General features: G+C 35.6%; 2 protein-coding genes across 2 annotated transcripts in view; one reads left to right on the top strand and one right to left on the bottom strand.

Annotated features, from left to right (window-relative positions):
• LOC148948399 (pentatricopeptide repeat-containing protein 2, mitochondrial-like) overlaps positions 1-18,335 on the bottom strand; it is a 447,312-nt gene that overhangs the window by 369,791 nt on the left and 59,186 nt on the right. The window lies entirely within an intron of this gene.
• Positions 1-18,335, top strand: part of LOC148948400 (uncharacterized) — a 111,863-nt gene that overhangs the window by 81,339 nt on the left and 12,189 nt on the right. Inside the window, exon 6 of the mRNA XM_089094497.1 lies at positions 417-668. Within this exon, the coding sequence (XP_088950623.1) occupies positions 417-668 (252 nt within the window). The remainder of the gene's footprint in view (positions 1-416; positions 669-18,335) is intronic.

Here is an 18,335-nt window from a genome sequence, read left to right as displayed (position 1 = left end):
GCTTGACTCCTATTTCTTGGAACTTTTGGGGAAATTATGGTAGGTAATAGCCCCCTTTTCCACTTCCGAACGGCGCCTCCGAGGGCACAAAACGCGAAAAAATGTATAGACAAAGAAGTCCAAATTTTTGAGAGGCCTGTTACTGACTACTGGTCGTAATTGGCGCAAAAAGGATGTATTTGTTCCTCCTTCCACTCTATTTCTCTCTCTTACTACTAGTTCTCTATTTTCCAAGTTTTCTTCTGTATTATGTAGCTATGCTGGCTGGGATAGCTCAGAAAGTACCATGTGTTTTTTTTGTAAATATTTTAGCATAATTAAATGTCAGTAAATCAGATGTCAAACTTGCTAATTGTTAAGGAGGCAAGAGGGATGGTTACTAACATCCAAAAGATTTAAAATACTTTTCTTACTAGGGATCAAACCTTACCGTCGAGAATCTTAGTCTCGATCTCCTCGACTCAGCTAACGATACTGAAGAGGAGGAAAAAGAAGTGCCCTCTTCTAGATTTGAACGCCGAAGTGAGGGAGAAGCGAGCACTTCAGGTGTCAGTGACATCTCCTCTCTTCCCGATACCGACTTGGAAGAGGTCAATGCTTTGACAGACGCTGCAGTCACGTCGCCCGTTTCTGATACGGACGTCGGAATGCACCATAGATCCTATCCCGTAAGTACATTCTTGCTAAACTTAAGATGGAAAGGGTCCCTATTGCTATTGATCATTAATATACCTAGCATTAAATGTGTCCCTTTTTTTTTTTTTTTTTAGTCTAACCTATATGCAAGGGGGGGTTAGGGGCTGCCCCCCCCAAAAAAAAATCATAAATTTTCAGAATTTCTGGGTGCTTCATATACTACGTAATTATCAAATAATTTATATTATTATTGCCCTTCTCTCCCCCCTAAAATATACTGGGCACGTGCCTGTTTATAGTCAACTAGAGAGTCTTCAGAAGGTATGAAGCAACAAATAACTATATAAAAATTGTAGTGCCCTGTATTTTAAAGGATTGCCTAGGCAGTTTTTTATGGCGAGTGAGATCAAACTCTCCTCTTGTCGGATTTTTGAAAAAAAATGTTTAGCCTTTTATTTTATTTGACTTTTCCTCTGTAAAAATTTCCTAAAGTGGAATCTTGGGAAACTTCTCTGAAAGTCGAATCGTGTATGTAGCTAAAACACTTCAATTTATGAATTCAAATATGTTTTCCTATATTTTGCATACTTATTTCATGGTTTTCTACTTGATGCCTTATTATTGGGTCCCAATATGTCAACCACCATTTGCCGTATCCCCTTGCTTGAATTTTCAATTGTTTCTGGAATTTATAAATTTTTTTCATTGATTTTTTATTTTATTTTTTATAAAACCATATACTTTCGCTCCTTCAGATAAATTTTCAACTAAAATCGGATAAGTGACGAAAAGAAAAGAAACTAATGAACTTTTCTTACACAAATTTAGTTTAGCTAAAGCAGCGCTCGAAGTAAAGTAGGAAATTATTTCTAAAACAGAATAAGTAAATACATCTGATCAGATTTTGACTATTTTTTTGCTTCTATAGAAGAAACGACTAGAACTTCCATGCTGTTACTACCTTCTTAACTCGAGATTTTTTAAGTTTTAAACTATAGTTTATAATTTAAGTCCGACTTCTGAAGTAAATGAACTTCATAGTTAATTAAATAAATAAATATACGTAGGTATATATGAAAATATAACTTAACGTCCAACTAAAAACTTGCCCTTTAATTTCCATATTTTGTTGTGTAGTTACATCTCGCTCTTCTGCTTGTCACCTAATATATAATGAAATGGATTTAAAAGAGAATTTATTTTCTTTTTGCCACTGTCAGTATAAATCCTATCGAGCGCATAATTATTATGAATTTGGTACTTGTTTCATTAAACTTCGCCATAAATCTTTCAATGGGATCAACACCTATTGTTGCTCCCGTCATTTAGTCAGCTTTTAAATTAAACAGGATGGTTAGTGGTTAAGGAGGATGGAATCTGCTGTAATAGGCTCTCATCTTCGTTCAGGAATTACCTTTTCTGTGACATATTTCGTTTAAAAGTGACAGGATAAAGACGTTTAACGCTTTCCTTGGGCTGCTATTATTTTGTCACTTCTGTCATTGCATTATGCATGGTTGAATAGGCTGGGCTGAGTGTTAGGTTGGCTTGATAGGGGTTGTTTTTGTGTGCTAAGCTGTTCTGGTTGTAGTTTGTTTTTATAGGCATAAAGACGTGAAGCTATCAATATTATTTTTTTTGTTTTTTTTTTAATAGACTTACTGGAGCTCCAAATAGAAACTGTTTTACAAATTTCAGCTATTGATGCAAGCTCACCGGTTGCTGCGTATTGTGTTTCTAGCTTAAAAATGTCCGGTACTTGGGCATTATATGGACAGTTACAAGGAAACCAGTCACGAAAAACCTGGTTTTTGACGGGTTAATTCAAGACACCGCTATAAAGTAATGGAATGCATAGCGTGGTTTTCATTGCGTATACGATATTTAAACTACTGTTTTTTGGGATTTAGGGGGGGGGAATGGTACCTAGGTTAGGTTAGGTTACGTATTTAATATATGCAATGCTTTACAACCCCAACCCCCACCCATAATGTGCAAATATATAGCCCAAATTTGTTTATAAACTATTATATATTCATCCTATTTTATTTTATTTCATTATCATTAGCCAAACTTTACTTTTTAGAAATACCCATATAATGCCCAAGTACCAAATGTCCTTTTCAGGTAATGTCTTGACTTTGAGTGTCCGAATTACCACCACCCCCCCCCCTCCCCTTCTTAAAGAAATGAGATGCTTACAAATGTCTGTATGAAAAACTTTTGCGTTGGCTATGCACATTTTTTTCTATCTAATTAAAAATTCTGGACTAACTCTGATTACTAAGGAAATTCCACATTTCTATAAAAATATCTAAGACCGCCCTCCCCTTCCCCAAGCTTAAAAAAAAAAGTACACTTCTTTGCGCAGAACACATTGAATTTGAAATAGCCGACAAAGCGGTTGCGCGCTTGCTCGATTAGTGTACAATGGACTCGTGGAGGGACGGGTGATGGACCAGAAATAGATTGAGTGGTGCATAGGTAGGGCTGGCCACTACTTGCAACAAATAGCGTTGCGTATGGAAGCCAGGATGCTAGGTAAATAGTTCCTCGAGAGTTATAAATTAGTTGGACATCGTAGAACGTTTGTTCTATAATGTTTTGACCCAATTCTATCTAAAACTGTTGTTTCGTTGCACTGACAGTCGACGTAGCAGCGATGACGGTGTAAAAAAAAAACATAAATAAATACGTGTCTCCCACGTATTTTTTAAAGTTTAATAGAATGTTTAATTTATAATTCCATTTGAATTGACCCTCATGTGATGTTCTACAACTACTGGCTCAACAGGATAAGGAATCTCATTCGCCCCCTATCGTAAAACTAGACAAATTTTCATTTGCTAGGCATATTCCTTGATGCATGTAGGCCTACTGTCCTCTCATCATGTTTTTTGAATTTTAGTTCTCATTGATAAGGGCTGCTCTTTACTTTGTGTTCAGTGCCGTGAACGGTTTGATAGAATCTTTCCTTGGGGAAAAATTGTGAGTCACATTTGAGTATATCCAATTGAGGCATTCAAGGCTAAAATGAAACGCTCGTGTGACCTTTTGACATTCTTTGTGTGTTGACTTATTTAAGAAGGAAGTTTGTCTTTTGTGCGAGTTTTGCATTAGTAAGTCTGGCTTGCGTAAACACTTTACTAAGTTCTTGAGAAGAATTGGAGATATTTAAGTCCACCCATTCCACTTGACGGTTACCTGTCTCTCTTCGTGCCTTTTTAAACAAGTATAGAATGTCTTGTGTTGTTCCTAGGTAAATACAGCCTTTCCCACAGTGCGGTACAGTTTCTAAATATACACTTATATGTATAATTTTAAATGACAAATGGTGAAAAATATTTGTACAGAAATGGTTGTGTCATATAACAATTCGTTGCCCTAAAATGGTATATGATTTTTGATCTTAATCTGCAATAAAAAATTGAATCCTATCAGACGCTTTGACAAAATTGGTTCTGTTGTTTAACACATGAACGAAAAGAAAACAGTGAAAGTAACGGTTACACTAGGATAAGAAATAACCAATAAGCGAGAATGGTTTTCTATATTCCGTCAGTTTATTTCAGACCGACTATAGAAGACTGCATTTGCAGGTTAGCGAAAGGGAGAACCATCCTAGCATCTGTAGCACGTATGGATAATCTACAGATTTTTACTGGGCCAGCAAAGACGGTCCAGCGGGAAAATACATTGAAAAACACCTTTAAAACTGAGTAATTTAATCAATATAGGGACCAAACTTTATATCGGGGTAATTGTTCCTCCATTCAACATCAAGAGACTTCTTATAAGACCCAACTCTGAATCAGGACAACTTCTGCTCAGATAAGCATTTTCAGATAAATACACCCATTGCAAACAGATATATAACATTTTAACCCAAGAAGAATGGCAAGCTTTTTTGAGTGGCTTCGAGTTCCGCACCCAACATCAGAATTAAATTGAAACGGGAAAAAAGTTACGTTGCAACAATTTATATGCTAGTATCTCACACGCCTTAACACTTTATGTACATCTGATTAAAGTTCGTTACTTCTAATCTTTCCCCCTTACTTTTCTTCCTCGAGGCCTTAATTATCTTGGTCATTTATCTTCTTTGAACATTCTCAGTCCCGAGCAGGTCATTATTTTCGTACTGGGTCGATGGACGGAGGTAAAAATAGGGTGTAGGTCTTACAGGCATTTTATATAGTTGATCATCAGCTGATCGCTGTCTTGTGTTATAATTTTTATTGTACCAAATTATCTTTTTTCCGTGAAGGTGTGTTTCGAGACGGATGTGTATTTATTTTCTTCTCCAGGGGTGATCATATCGAACCAATCATCCTAAAATATCGGGAATTGGATCTTTATAAAGGAAATTGAAAGTTTTAGTACTCTTTTTATGTAACGAAAAAAATTATGCCTCAGCAAAGTAGAGTTTTTTGCCATTTTGTGGCGCTAATCGACTATTTTGGGCCAAGGGTGCATAAGAGCCATAGAAAATTGAATTAAAATTTCCGAAAAACCATGTATTGAGCATTCAAGTTTAAAAGACAGTAATTTTGCACGGTGTTGGGTCTTTATGTAGGTGTGTAGATTTCGCTCAAAGCCTCAAATATTGCGGCGTTGTAATGCCCAAAACCCATGACTCCATAATCTTTTAGCTACATATAGAAGGAATTTTTTGGCGTTGGGGGAGAAATCTATCTCTAATCCAAGGAAGCACAAGGGCCGTTCTGTTGATATAAGAAGTGTTTTTAAATCGCTGTAAAACTTCAAGGGAGAGTGGGGCGGTTGAGGAAAGTACAGCCCACCCTCGTGTATGGCATGATATTTCTTCCCTTTTAGTTTTAGTGTCGCTCGCTACTTTCATTTGAAAAAAAAAACTATTTATTTTAAATTGGATCTATAACAAAGGGGATTTCCTTTATGTAACATAATATTGCAGGTAAGCTAAGTATGTAGCCTCCTGAGACAGCTGAGTACATTAGCATTTGAAGTAAAGATATGTTCTCTTTGCTCATTAAATAAATTTATTAATTATTAAAACCGTTAAATAAATTTCACTAAATGGAGACGCTCTTTGTGTGCAGCTGTAGTTAACTTATAATATAAATAACCTAAATAAATAATCGACAGTAATTTCAGCCTGAAATTCTGAGATGAAAATTGGCTGCAAGAACTGCACATATAGAACATTTTCTGCAAAAATACGAGTTTTTTTTATAATTTACGACTTGTTATATATATATATATATATATATATATATATATATATATATATATATATATATATATAGTGTGTAAATTATAAAAAAAAACTTGTATTTTTACAGAAAATGTTCTGTATGTGCAGTTCTTGCAGCCAATTTTCGTCTCAGAATTTCAGGCTGAGATTACTGTCGATTATTTATTTAGGGACATTTAAAGTCGGAGAATATTGTCCTTTTGCCTGTTAGTGTTTTAAACCTAAAAAGCATGCGCTTTATGAATGAAAACTTTTAATTGTTATTTGTAGGCCTTACTGCGAAGCTAGTCCCTATATACCGTAAATTCATCAGACTTTCTAACAGCATTCAAGCTGAGCGCGCTAAACACGAGAAAGTACAAAGAAAGAAGCTGCAAGTGTATATGAGGCCAGAAGCTAACGAGACACATGACTAAAAAAGTTCTCATCTCAAGTAGAAATCAGTTTGCTCACCATCACTTCCATTATTTTTGCTTTTTGACCCAAAATTTGAATCTTAGTCTTTATTTATCCATCCATAATACTAGAGACTGATAATGCTCTACTCTATGGCTATCCAAGGCCGTACCCGGTTGGAGGGGTGGCTACCGTGTTTATCCCCCCCCTCCACCCCTAAATTTTGTTAAAATCTTAAAAAACTAAAAAATGCACGTAAAGAAATTTTGATACGTTTTGTAAAATTTATTTTTGTACCCCCCCCCTCCCTCGAACAGAATCTTGTATACATCCTGGTTAGTATAATCCTTTTAGCTTGCGTTTTGAATATTAGTTTTAACCACCGAGGCACGGATAAGCACGTGTGTTTTGATATATTAGGGAGAAGGACAGGGGCGACAATTAGGGGGAGGGCCTTCTTATTTCATATTTATTTTCTATTCTATCATGACTAACTGGTCGTTTTGCCAACCCCTCCCCCCAAAAATCCATGTCCCCTACATTAAAAATATTGGCGCTTGAGGGAGGGCTGGCCTCAAGGTGAACCTAGAATTAGATGTTGTGTTCATTCTGTTTGCTATATTTTGAGAACAGGTTTTTGTTGTTTAGGTCTTTTGTGAGCTTAATTTTGATTTCGTATAAGAATAAGCAAAAAATACTTCATTCTATTTTACGAATGCCGTGAAACTTTCTTACATGTATGGCAACAAATTGTATAATAGTAAAAAATTGGTTTTTGAAGGAGGGCTGGCCCGAAGGTGAACCTACAATTAGATGTTGTCTTCATTCTGTGTGCTATATTTTGTGAACAGGCTTTTGTTTGTCTGGGTTTGTCCTGAGCTTAATTTTCATTTCGCATAAAAATAAGCTAACAATACTTCATTCTATTTGTATGGCAAAAATTGCTTGTATCAATTATGCATGTCTTTCGTTTTACCTTTCAAATTTCTTCAGGTAGTGATGCCCGATAGGCTATTATAATTTTATGGTTATTTTCTCATGTAGAAATAGTCTGCTATTAGGTCATCCTTAATAATGCCTTTTATTAAATATTCAGTTCTGGTGAAATTAAGCTACCTCATCATTACTTTAGTAACAATGACAGACACTTCCATTTTTTGCTATTCACTGCCCCGTTTTTTAAATGGAACTTTCCTTGTATTGTCATTGTTTTGACTTGATCTTACTCGGCCGTTTTTGAAGCTGATTCGGCAATATCGGCAATGACAAAAACAGTTGATCCTTTTATCTTTGTCATTGTTGGTGACATTTTCCATGTGGTTGCATTGTACGTGAAGTCCGGAATAAGCAGTGGGCAATGAACGGTTTAGAAAATTTAAACTGAGACAATTTATTTTTTCCAGTTTTAGATTAGGGGCCATTTGAAATCATTTGAACAAGAAGTCACTTCCCTAGATTTCAAGAACTGCGAAAAAGTAGGGTAGGCTATCATTGTATTTGGATTCCCATTCTGTACGAACTTCTATAATAATAAAATTTCTTACTTTATTCTTGTCAGCAAAGCTTTATTTAATGGACTCGTTATGTGATACAGTTTAATCAAGTATTGAATATTCTATTGAACTATTTGAAGTATATTTTTGGTTAATTAAGGACTTTTGTGTTTTCTGTTTCTGCTATTAAAAAAAATAAAAAATAATAAACCATTCATTTTGTCACTTAATGTTCTTCATAAATATAGTTGGAAATTCCTGTTTTTCAACATTGTATTTATTTATTTATTTATTTATTATTTTTTTTATCTAACTTCAACTAATCGTAGTGAGTAGGGAATAAATTTCAAAGATCTTTGCAAAAAAAAGAAGAAAAAACAATGAACCAACTGTAGTTGCCTAGTGTGACTGTTTTCCAAATATGTGAGAAGTTACTGTTCTGGATTGAATCGTCGAAAAAGGGGTGCTACCATTTCGAACAACCGTAACAAGCACTAAACGTCATTTCGTCGACAAGGAAAATATGTCAGAACCACTAACCGTCAGAACGTCGACAGTCATAACATCGACCCGTCAGTTCATCGACAGTCACAATCGCTACCCGTCAGAACGTCGACATTCATAACATCGACACGTCATAACATCTAAAAAGAAGTTGATGTTATGACGTGTCAACGTTCTGACGGTTATTGGCTCTAACGGATTTTCGTTGTGTAAACAAATTTATAAGTTTATATAACAGTAACAAGTATATAATACTTTAGAAACAAATTTCGGTTATATATTTGCACTTCAGGGGGTGAGGGTGAAGCATAGCATATATTAAATACGTAACCTAACCTAGGTATCTTTCCCCCTAAACCCCAAAAAACTAAGTTTTAAAATTTTAGATGGTGAAAAATTTTTTAGATGTTATGACGTGTCGATGGTATGACTGTCGACGTTCTGACGGTTAGTGGTTCTGACGGATTTTCGTTATGAAAAAATTTTTAGATGTTATGACGCGTCGATGTTATGACTGTCGACGTCCTAATGGGTAGCGATTGTGACTGTTGATGAACTGATGTGTCGATGTTGTAACGGTTAGTGGTTCTGACGGATTTTTTGTCGATGTTATGACGGATTTTGTCGATGTCATGACTGACGTTAGTGCTCCTGACGGTTAGAGGTTATGACCCCTTCCCATCGAAAATTCTGTCTGTTCTGTCAGGATTAGAGCTATTTACGGTTTTTGGAAGAAAATAAAAAGTACTTTGCCTAGAGTTTCAGTACTCTTCGAAATAGTTAAACTACTTCCTTTTTCTTTGAAAGTTCTACTCTGAAGAAATGCTATGCCGCTCCCAGTTCGGCTTGGTATTCCTTACTTTCAGCTTCATTCATTTAGAGCAGTGTTTCTCGACCGATTCTGGGCCATGTCCCACTTGGGTATTTCTTAAACCCTGATGCCCCCCCCCCCAGTGGCGGTTCTGGCCTATCTTGTGCCCGGAGCAAAATCTTTATTAGTGCTCCCCTATCTCCAAAAAACTTCCATGCCAAATTATTGCAAAATTTTCATTTATTAAAAAAATTTCATTTATCAACAAAATTTGCCATTTATTAAAATCTGACATTTCTTACTTTATATGGGAAAATATATGGAAAAAATAAAAATTTCAGATTCAATCTGCTTGTAGGCTACTTGCCGCCAACTGTGCTGTGTACTTTATTTAATAAAAAAAGAAAGAAAATAATTGTAAATGTTGGATTATTTATTTGAAGTTTTTCGCCCCTAAAATTTCTGCATTCTGGGCAAGTGCCCCCTCTGACCCCCTAAAACTTGCCCTCTGTCCCGTTCGTGATATCTAATTTCTATTATTCAAATTTTCCGTGTATTAACCTGAAGGAAGCTTAAAAGGCCATTAACTTGTTTTTTGTTTTTTTTTGGGGGGGGGGGTCATCCTCTAAGCATATTTTATACTAATGAAAAATATTGTCTGAATACAAGCACCTTTTATATAATGTAGGCTATAACACCATTGCAATATTATCATGTATCTTTTTGCTCTTCGTTTAAATGTGACTTCATTCACATGAAAAAGTTGTTTGTTTTTTTACAGTTAAGGCTCTAAAGTATAGTCAGCCAAAATTTGTACATCTTGCCCATGACCTACCTAAATATTGTCATGCCCCACCGATGGGGCCTTTGCCTTACGATATTTTCACTTTATTTGGGCCAGTTTTGTAGACATATCTTACATAATTGGTGAAGCCACAACTTTTGTTTGTTTTAAGTTTCAACTTCACTCTTTATCCTATTTTTTTTCTTCTAAAATTCCTCGAAATAACCATGAATGGAATTCGAAATTTTTGTTTTTGCAGTTCCCTGGTTTGTATCCATCTTTCCATTAGAAATAGTTAAAATGTTTCTTTTCCAATTATTTGTATCGCAAGTCATTCTCCGCTCAAGGTTAATGCCGCTTTTTTATTTACGGTTGACAAAATATTTCAAATACCCTTTTCTTGCCACTTCCAATGCTAATGCTATAGTGCGCCTCAGCACAGAAAATGCGAGCAGTTTGTCACGATCTCGATTAGCTTAGGCCTGCTATGGAACCGAAGGGTTTTTTTAACCAGTCTAATTCTTAATGCGGTGTACTTTAAAGCCTCTGAAGCTGCATGGTTGTGAATCAGAATTAATTAAGTGTATTCTGTTCAAAATCTTTGTTGGAGCCACTTGTTAATGTGTATTTGATTTTACCATCAAATCTATTTCATTGGGATCTTTGTCCTGGAATCGTGGATACATCTACCCTAAAGTTAATGGACAGTTTCACCTTTTCTAAATTTTATGTGTATGCGTGCTTTTATTGCATGTTTAGGATTAAATATTTTATTTTTGTTAAAAAAGGATTTGAAATGACTGCAACAAAGTCATCATTCTGTCTCTCACCTGTGCTTTTCCCCCTGAAGTTCCCAGCAATTCAACAGTATAACTAAATTTTTGGTTGGATTTGAGAACATTTTATCACACAGATTATGATATTTGTTATTCTGAAATATATATATATAAATCAGAGAAATGCGGTGTCTGATTCATTTGGACTTTAATGTTGCATCTCGAGTTGGCTTCCTGAATTTGATTATACATTGTCAAACATATTTGACGATGAATTACGTCTAGGTCGTGTCTTTTACGTTGGAAAACCTCACAAGTTGGCTTAGCTTCTGTACATTGATAGATTATTGTTGATTTATCATTGCTAGTCTAAGACAGACAAAAAAAACTTCATTCAACTTAGTTTTTCTAGCTGCTACCCATTTTTTTCAATTAACATCACGAAAAGAAAAGGCTTAACCTGTTCTTATGAATGGGGAGGGGTATTTAGCGTCATTAAGGAACACGTTTTGAATTGTCCGCTTAGCTGTAATCAATGATTAATGAGTGTATTTTCAATGGCTGGATAGGTGTTTGGGTAGACGTATGATCTGTCATAGTGTCACTGAGTGATTAGTTGTACTAAGTGAAATGCTGATGCCGACTCTAAGTATTCATCAGAATAAGCTACTGGTGAAGGAAGACCATGTCGAAGGAAGTATGGAGGTATGTTCTGTGCATTTACTGCCTCTAAAGATTATAGTATACCTTCATGTAGAATGGATAGCATAGACCTCTTACCCCCCCTACATAATATTAATCCTCTGACCCCCCTCTATACCGTGGTCTGGATGTGCCATCTTAAAGTGATGTCTGAGACCACGCTGGCTAATCATGACAAAATGAAAAAAAATGTAAAGAAGAGAGAAACGATGATAATACGAGCCAGTGAAAACATAGACTATAATGCAAATATTTCGGCCAAGACCTCCGCTTGACCGTCCTCAGTGCACGATAATAAAATATAATAAAAATCCAAGGATAATATAAAAAATCAAACCTTAAAACAAACACAATAACTAAAATTTGACGACCCTTTCAATGTAACGGTGAAAGGGTAACTGAATAAAAATACAATACTGAATGGTAATTCAATTTTTTAATTTATACAGAGCATTTTTAAAAGCTAAACGCTTCCCAGGTATGACACCATCACAGATTAAATTAGATTGCAAAATATTATTTTTTTTATTTAAATAGAAACGATCAAAATCAATTAGTTCAGTATAAATGGGACATAAATAGGTTTCTCCAGTGTCTCTATTGAGAGCTACCTATCGGTGAATGTGCTTTTTTATCTTAACTGCCGTTCTCAACTGCCTTAGAATTTTTGAAGGTGACATTTAAGTTTGTTTTTTTAGAAGTATTTACTGTTTTACGATATTTTCTCAAATTAAGTGACAAACTGCAAAGAATTCTAATAAAATTGCGGCTGCAAGTATCAAACTGATCATTGACAACAAACTTTTTGGTCCATTTGCGGGTTCTCTAAGACCCTCCCTCCCCCGAACAGAAATCCGTAGTCTCCTTAACCTTTATACCGATCCTTTCAAATTTCAAGCCTATTATAAAAAAAATCTTCTTTTTCGATTTAATTTTAAGGGGAGCGGGGGGGGGGGGCTTTCTTTCAAACTAATATTTTTAGCATTAGGTTTAGGGTTCTCTTAGCCATCGACTTGCGGTTTTAAGTATCATGAAATTCATAAAATTAAGTCCGTTGACGCTTTTTAGGGCCCCAAGGACTTTTAGATATAAGTTTCAAGCAAAAAGATGAAATGACATTTTCTGATCCAGTTTTTGGGCCCGAACCCTCAACATAATAATTTTTTCTGTGGTTTAGTGTCTCTTTGGCCTGAATTTACGGGTGTCAGTCTTTAACAGTCGGAGAAAAACGTTTTCTGTCTTTTTCAGGACAACCTATAGTTTTTTTCTCTTTCTTTTCTTTTGCAGTGAGATCTTCTTGACCCCAGGACTTAAGAATGTCAGTTGAGCTGACCAGGAAAAAAGTTTTCGGTCGTTTAGATCCTTTTTTTTGGGGGGGGGGGGATCATGCCCCCAAGTTATTTTTGCAAACTAGGTGTCGTTCTGTTCTGGGACCAAAGGCTATGAGTTCCAAAATGACCAGGAACTACAAAATTTTAGAGCCATTTCTGGTCACCCCAACATCCCTCTCCCTTCCGGTTCTTGAAAGTTTCAAGCCAATCTGAAAAGTTTTTTGGACCATTCTTGCCCAGTATCTTGGGGGGGGGGGGGCGGCCGCAACTAAAAAATATTGTTGACCTTTTTTGTGCCCCATGTTTGGGGGAACCAAGTTTCCTTTGTTTTTTGTGCATTGGCGTCCCCATGTCCTGACGACTTTAGGACGTAACTCCAAGCCAATCCTGAAAAATGGACTCTTTTGGGGGCCCTTTTTTATTGATCTGTCGATGCTCCAAGCCAAATTATATTTTTACATTAGGAGGCCTTGCCTCTCCCCCTGATTCACGGTTTTAAGTTTTGAGTTTTTCGGGAGAGGGGGGGGGAGTTTTTTTGTCTTATTTTCAGGTGAATTAGTTCGGGGTTTTGTCAGTTTTCCGTCTCTTTTTGGATCTCCTTAACCCGAGGACTTGAGGGCTTGAACCATTAGAGATTTCTGGCCTTTAGCCTTTTCCTTATTTTCGGTAATTTCCGTTAATTTCAAGTTTAACTTGATTGTTCATCTAAATGCTGCAATAAATGCAGTATTTGTTATCTTTGTGTTTGATGTGGTTAGTCATTTTAATTTCTGTTCCTTTTGAATTTATTAGTTTGTTCGTAGGTAATTTATATTCGTTTCAAATTTGAATTATTATACGACTTCATTTCTACTCTTTTTAGGGTTGAACGATTCTTTTAAAGTTTCGAGCTAATCAGAAAAAAAGTTTCTTCCTAATCAGAAAAAAGAAAAGAGGCTCCTTTTAGCCCAAGGACATAAGACTTGCGCCTTTTTTCTTCCCAACAAAATCTTTGATCCTCTTGGTCTAGAGAACAATCCTTGGAGGTTTTGGGCCAATCAGACACCCAATACCAAACAACCCTCTTTTCCACTATAAAACTTATATGTAAGCAATTGACAATTTGTATTATTTATCCCCTCCCCCCTAGGGACTTGGAGTCATGTCATTCCCAGAGCCATATTTATTAAATCTTTTGACTAATCTGAACAAAACTTCATTAGCCTCTTAGCATTCTGATCTGCTATCATGGGGGGGGGGGCTGCGAAAGAGTGAGGAGAAAAAAGTACATTAGAGGGGGCTAGTTGCCCTACAGTCACTCTTGGCTCTAAAATTAGTGCTAGATCTCTCAATTTTCAATCGAATGAGTTCCTTCGTGCGAAGTGGTCGAAAAAATTGTACATTGAAGGTACGTAGCTCTTTATTTTAGAGGGAACGCTAGAGCGCTGCCTCTGAAATTTTTTTCTCCCAAAGCTTTTAAAGAAGACTGTATTACTGAAATCTCGACCTACGCAAATAAAAATTAATATTTAAGAGGATGCTTAGCAGTAGGCCATTGTAAAATCGGAGAAAAGTTACAATTTTAGAACGCTATGTTTCCCAAAGCTTATGTAAGCCTCTAGAATTGTTTTCACTTGCACTCACTCAATTCTTTTTTAAATTTCTTGGAGGTCCCTGATGGCTAGCATATTTATCTGGAATTCTGCAAAGAAGACAGTTTCAGTGGTTATTAAGTTTATGCTGAATCACAAGTATTTTCGCAATCAGTAAGATAACGGAATAATGACATTTTTGGTCATCCTACGCAGGCCAATTATTGAGCCAGGAAAATTATCTACCTTTTCTGATAGTTAGCTAGCATTAAAGATTGCGTTTACTCTCTTGCAATTCTAACACTGGGGCATGTCCTCTTTCTCGTTCAAAAGAACCATCAGGGTTTCCTTAAAGTCTTCTGGATCTATTTTTTCGTCAAAAAACTTGTTGATAAGTTCTAATAAGTGAGAACTAAGTTCGCTACCGATATATTTCAGTTACAACTACATTAGTGTTTTGTGTTCGTTAACTTAATAGGTTTCTCAGATCATTTATGGACATAGAAATTTATTTCGAAGGGGAAAAGTACTTCGGGTGCTGTGAAATAAAGAAACAAACACAAAGCTTACAAGAATCTAAAGTTAAAAATATGGAAATCGTAACAGTCTTGACATTCCTAAATTAACTAAATTAATCAAACATTTCGTGGTAACGAACTGTAAGTAAGGAGCGACCCCGCTCAATGGTAACCGAAACTGTAGAAAACGGAATTTTGATCAAAAGAATCAGATTTTAATGTAGATTTCAAATATATAAGTTTCATCACGTTTAGTCCTACCTATCAAAAGTTACGCGCCTGAGAAAATTTGGCTGATTTTCGAAAAAAGGGGGAAAAACCCCTTAAAAGCTATAGAACCTTAATGAAAATCACACCATCATATTCAGCGTATCAGAGAACCCTACTGTAGAGGTTTCAAGCTCCTATCTACAAAAATGTGGAATTTTGTATTTTTGCCAGGAGAAAAATCATGGATGCATGTTTATTTGTTTTTTTTTTGTTTTTTTTTTCCAGGGGTAATCGTATTGACCCAGTTGTTCTAGAATATCTTGGGAGGGCTCATTTCAACCGAAATTAAAAGTTTTAGTGCCCTTTTTAAGTGACCAAAAAAAATGGAGGGCAACTAGGCCCCCTCCCACGCCCATTTTTTTCTCAAAGTCACCCGATCAAAATTTTGAGCTAGCCATTTTGTTCAACAGGGTCGAAAATGTGATGAATATGTCTTTTAAAATGGTTTAGTCTCCCGAATTCGCTGGGGGGAGGGCTGAAAGTTATGAGTTTAGCCCGATGTTAACATATACTATTGACAAGCGGGGTATATACAGACGTATTCAATGAGGATTTTTTCTGGTAGTGGGTGGGGAGAGTGGGTCGGAGGTTATGTGGGAGGATCATTCCATGAAGGAAGTTTTCATGGGGGAAGGGACACTGCTATGAAGAGGGCGTCGGATTTCCCAGCATTATTTAAAAAAAGATCAGAAATTATATATATATAAAAAAAGCAAGTTTTTCAACTGAAAGTAAGGAGCAACATCAAAACTTAAAACGACAGAAAGCATTACGTATATGATTGGGTTCACCTCCTAGTCAATACCTCGCTCTTTAAGCCAAAGATTATTTAGTACTTTCATAAGATCTATTTATTCTAATTAACTTCATTTGTGATTAAGGGGTCATTTTTAAAGAATTAGAACAAAATTCGAACTTTTGCTTAAAGAGCAAGGTATTGACTAGGGGGCGAACCCTCTAATATACGTATTAAAAATATATGAATATAGAAGTTCGTTACAAAAATGCGGAATTTCCATTTTTTTGCCAGAAGAAAGATCACGAATGCGTGTTTATTGGTTGTTGTTTTTTTGATTTTTTTCCCAGGTGTAATCGTATTGACCCAGTGGTCCTAGAATATCGTAGGAGGGCTCATTGGAAGGGAAATTAAAAGTTCTAGTGCCCTTTTTAAGCGACCAAAAAATGGAGGGCAACTAGGCCCACTCCCACGCTCATTTTTTTCCAAAGTCACTCGATCAAAATTTTAAGATAGCCATTTTGTTCAGCATAGTCGAAAATTTAATAAATATGTCTTTTAGGATGACTTAATCCCCCACCGTTCCCTGGGTAAGGGATGCAATATATTAACTTTTCCCTTTGCTTAAATTTTGTATTGTTTATTGGTAATTATACAGAATTTTTCAGTAAGGATTTTTTTTCTGGTGGGGGGGGCTGGAGGCGGGGGTAACTCGGGAGAATCTTTCCGTGGAGGATTTTTCTTTGGGGTAAGGGACATTTTTATGAAGGGGGCGCCGGATTTCCAAGCATTATTTAAAAAACGATCAGAAATTAAATTAAAAAAAACAAACAAGTTTTTTCAACTGAAAGGAAGAAGCAACATTAGAACTTAAAACGAACAGAAATTATTACGTATATGAGGGGGTTTGCCCCCAAGTCAATACCTCGCTCTTTACGCTACAGTTTTTTTTTAGTGCTTTCAAAAGAGCTATCAATTCTAATTAAACGGCCTTTGTGATTCAGGGGTCTGTGAATTAAACACAATTTAACTTTTAACGTAAAGAGCGTGGTATTGACTAAAGGGAGAACCCCCTCATATATGTAATAAAAAAAAAAAAAAAAACAATCGATATGGCTCAATAGTAATCGAAACTTTTAAAAACGGAATTTTGATGTCAATAAATGTATCAAAAGAATGGGCTTATAATGCTGATTCTAAATATATAAATTTTATTAAGTTTAGTTTTCTAAACAAAGTTTTCTTGATTTTTCTTGTGGGAAAGCTATAAATTTCACCAGAGATAGATCGAGGGGGCAAGGAAAAGCAGTTTCCTTTCAATGCAGTCGAACAAAAAAGAAGAGACTGCAGTTACACAAGTGCACATTCTAAATTTTCAAATTTAAATTAGAACTTGCCTCTGCCCTCACCGGATCTAAAATTTTGTCCAAAATAAAAACTTCAGCCCCCCTCCCACAGAACTGTAATGCCTAGCAAAAGCGTTCCATAGCATATTTGAAGAACAAATCATTTCTTTTTCGATCTTTTTGAAATGAGGAAGACTTGACTTACTTGGTACGCTTAGCATAATTAAATAATATTAACCAGTTAATATTAACTTAATTTTAAATCAAATCAAGTTTATCTGTTCCGCTTCTTCTGGCTATTAAAAAAAGAGAAAGGATGGCAGATATGCTGTATTACCACACCCATTTTGTAAAATCACTTGGTTAGCTGTACAATCCTTTGGTTATAAATTTGAAGTATCTATTTATAAAATAAATAAAAACTCAGTTTGACCAAACAATATTGTTTTACTATCGTGCCTATTTTTTGTATCAGATAAACGTATTTTGTTCGATCCATATCCGCCGTCATTCCATAATGTACTTTCTCTGACAGTTTTCATATTAGTAGCTATTTTTTCACTATATTTGTTGTTTTTAACCTTTGAAATGTATTTTTATCTGTCTAAAAGTTTACAATGACCATTGAATTTGTGTGTTCTAGCTGGCAAGTCTATAATCATCTAATTTATGTCTTATAATTACCTTTATCCTTTTTTCTGGATATATTTCCCTGATAAGACTTTAAAGTTCTTGGAATTTATTTAAGCTCTGAAACTTTGAACTGATTAAATTATCCAAAAAACGCTAAAATAATTGATAAGACACAACCTTTCTTCGATTGATCTCTTATTAAATCGTCTCAGTGGAATATGCTTTATGGATTCTGTACTTACTCAGCCGGATGATTCTTCCTTCTCTTCACGTTCATTGGATATTCAAAACTTATTATTTACAACAACTTTTAGGATGGGGGAAAGAAGAGGTACTTTATTTTTGTTTTAAAGTTCCAGGGCCCCTGATGAATTTTAAGAGGGAAAAATCGAAGAGGATGTTAAAAGCCCAGAGGAACGTCTTCTATGATGCAAAATGTTTGAAACTTTAGAGGCATTGGCTGGGTAAATTCAAAGGGGTTATGCTATAAAACATATATTTCTTACGGCCTCATGTAAATGAACCCTCGTTTAGCTGAACCCCATGAAACTTAGCCCATTTAACTGAACCCTCGTCCAACCCAACCCCTATT

The sequence above is a fragment of the Artemia sp. Qi Xiang Cuo genome, chromosome 9 (assembly GCF_049724085.1).
Source record: "Artemia sp. Qi Xiang Cuo chromosome 9, ASM4972408v1, whole genome shotgun sequence".
NCBI classification, from domain to species: Eukaryota; Metazoa; Arthropoda; class Branchiopoda; order Anostraca; family Artemiidae; genus Artemia; species Artemia sp. Qi Xiang Cuo.
The sequence above is the reverse complement of the archived record's forward strand: the minus strand, read 5'-3'. Positions and strand labels throughout refer to the sequence as shown.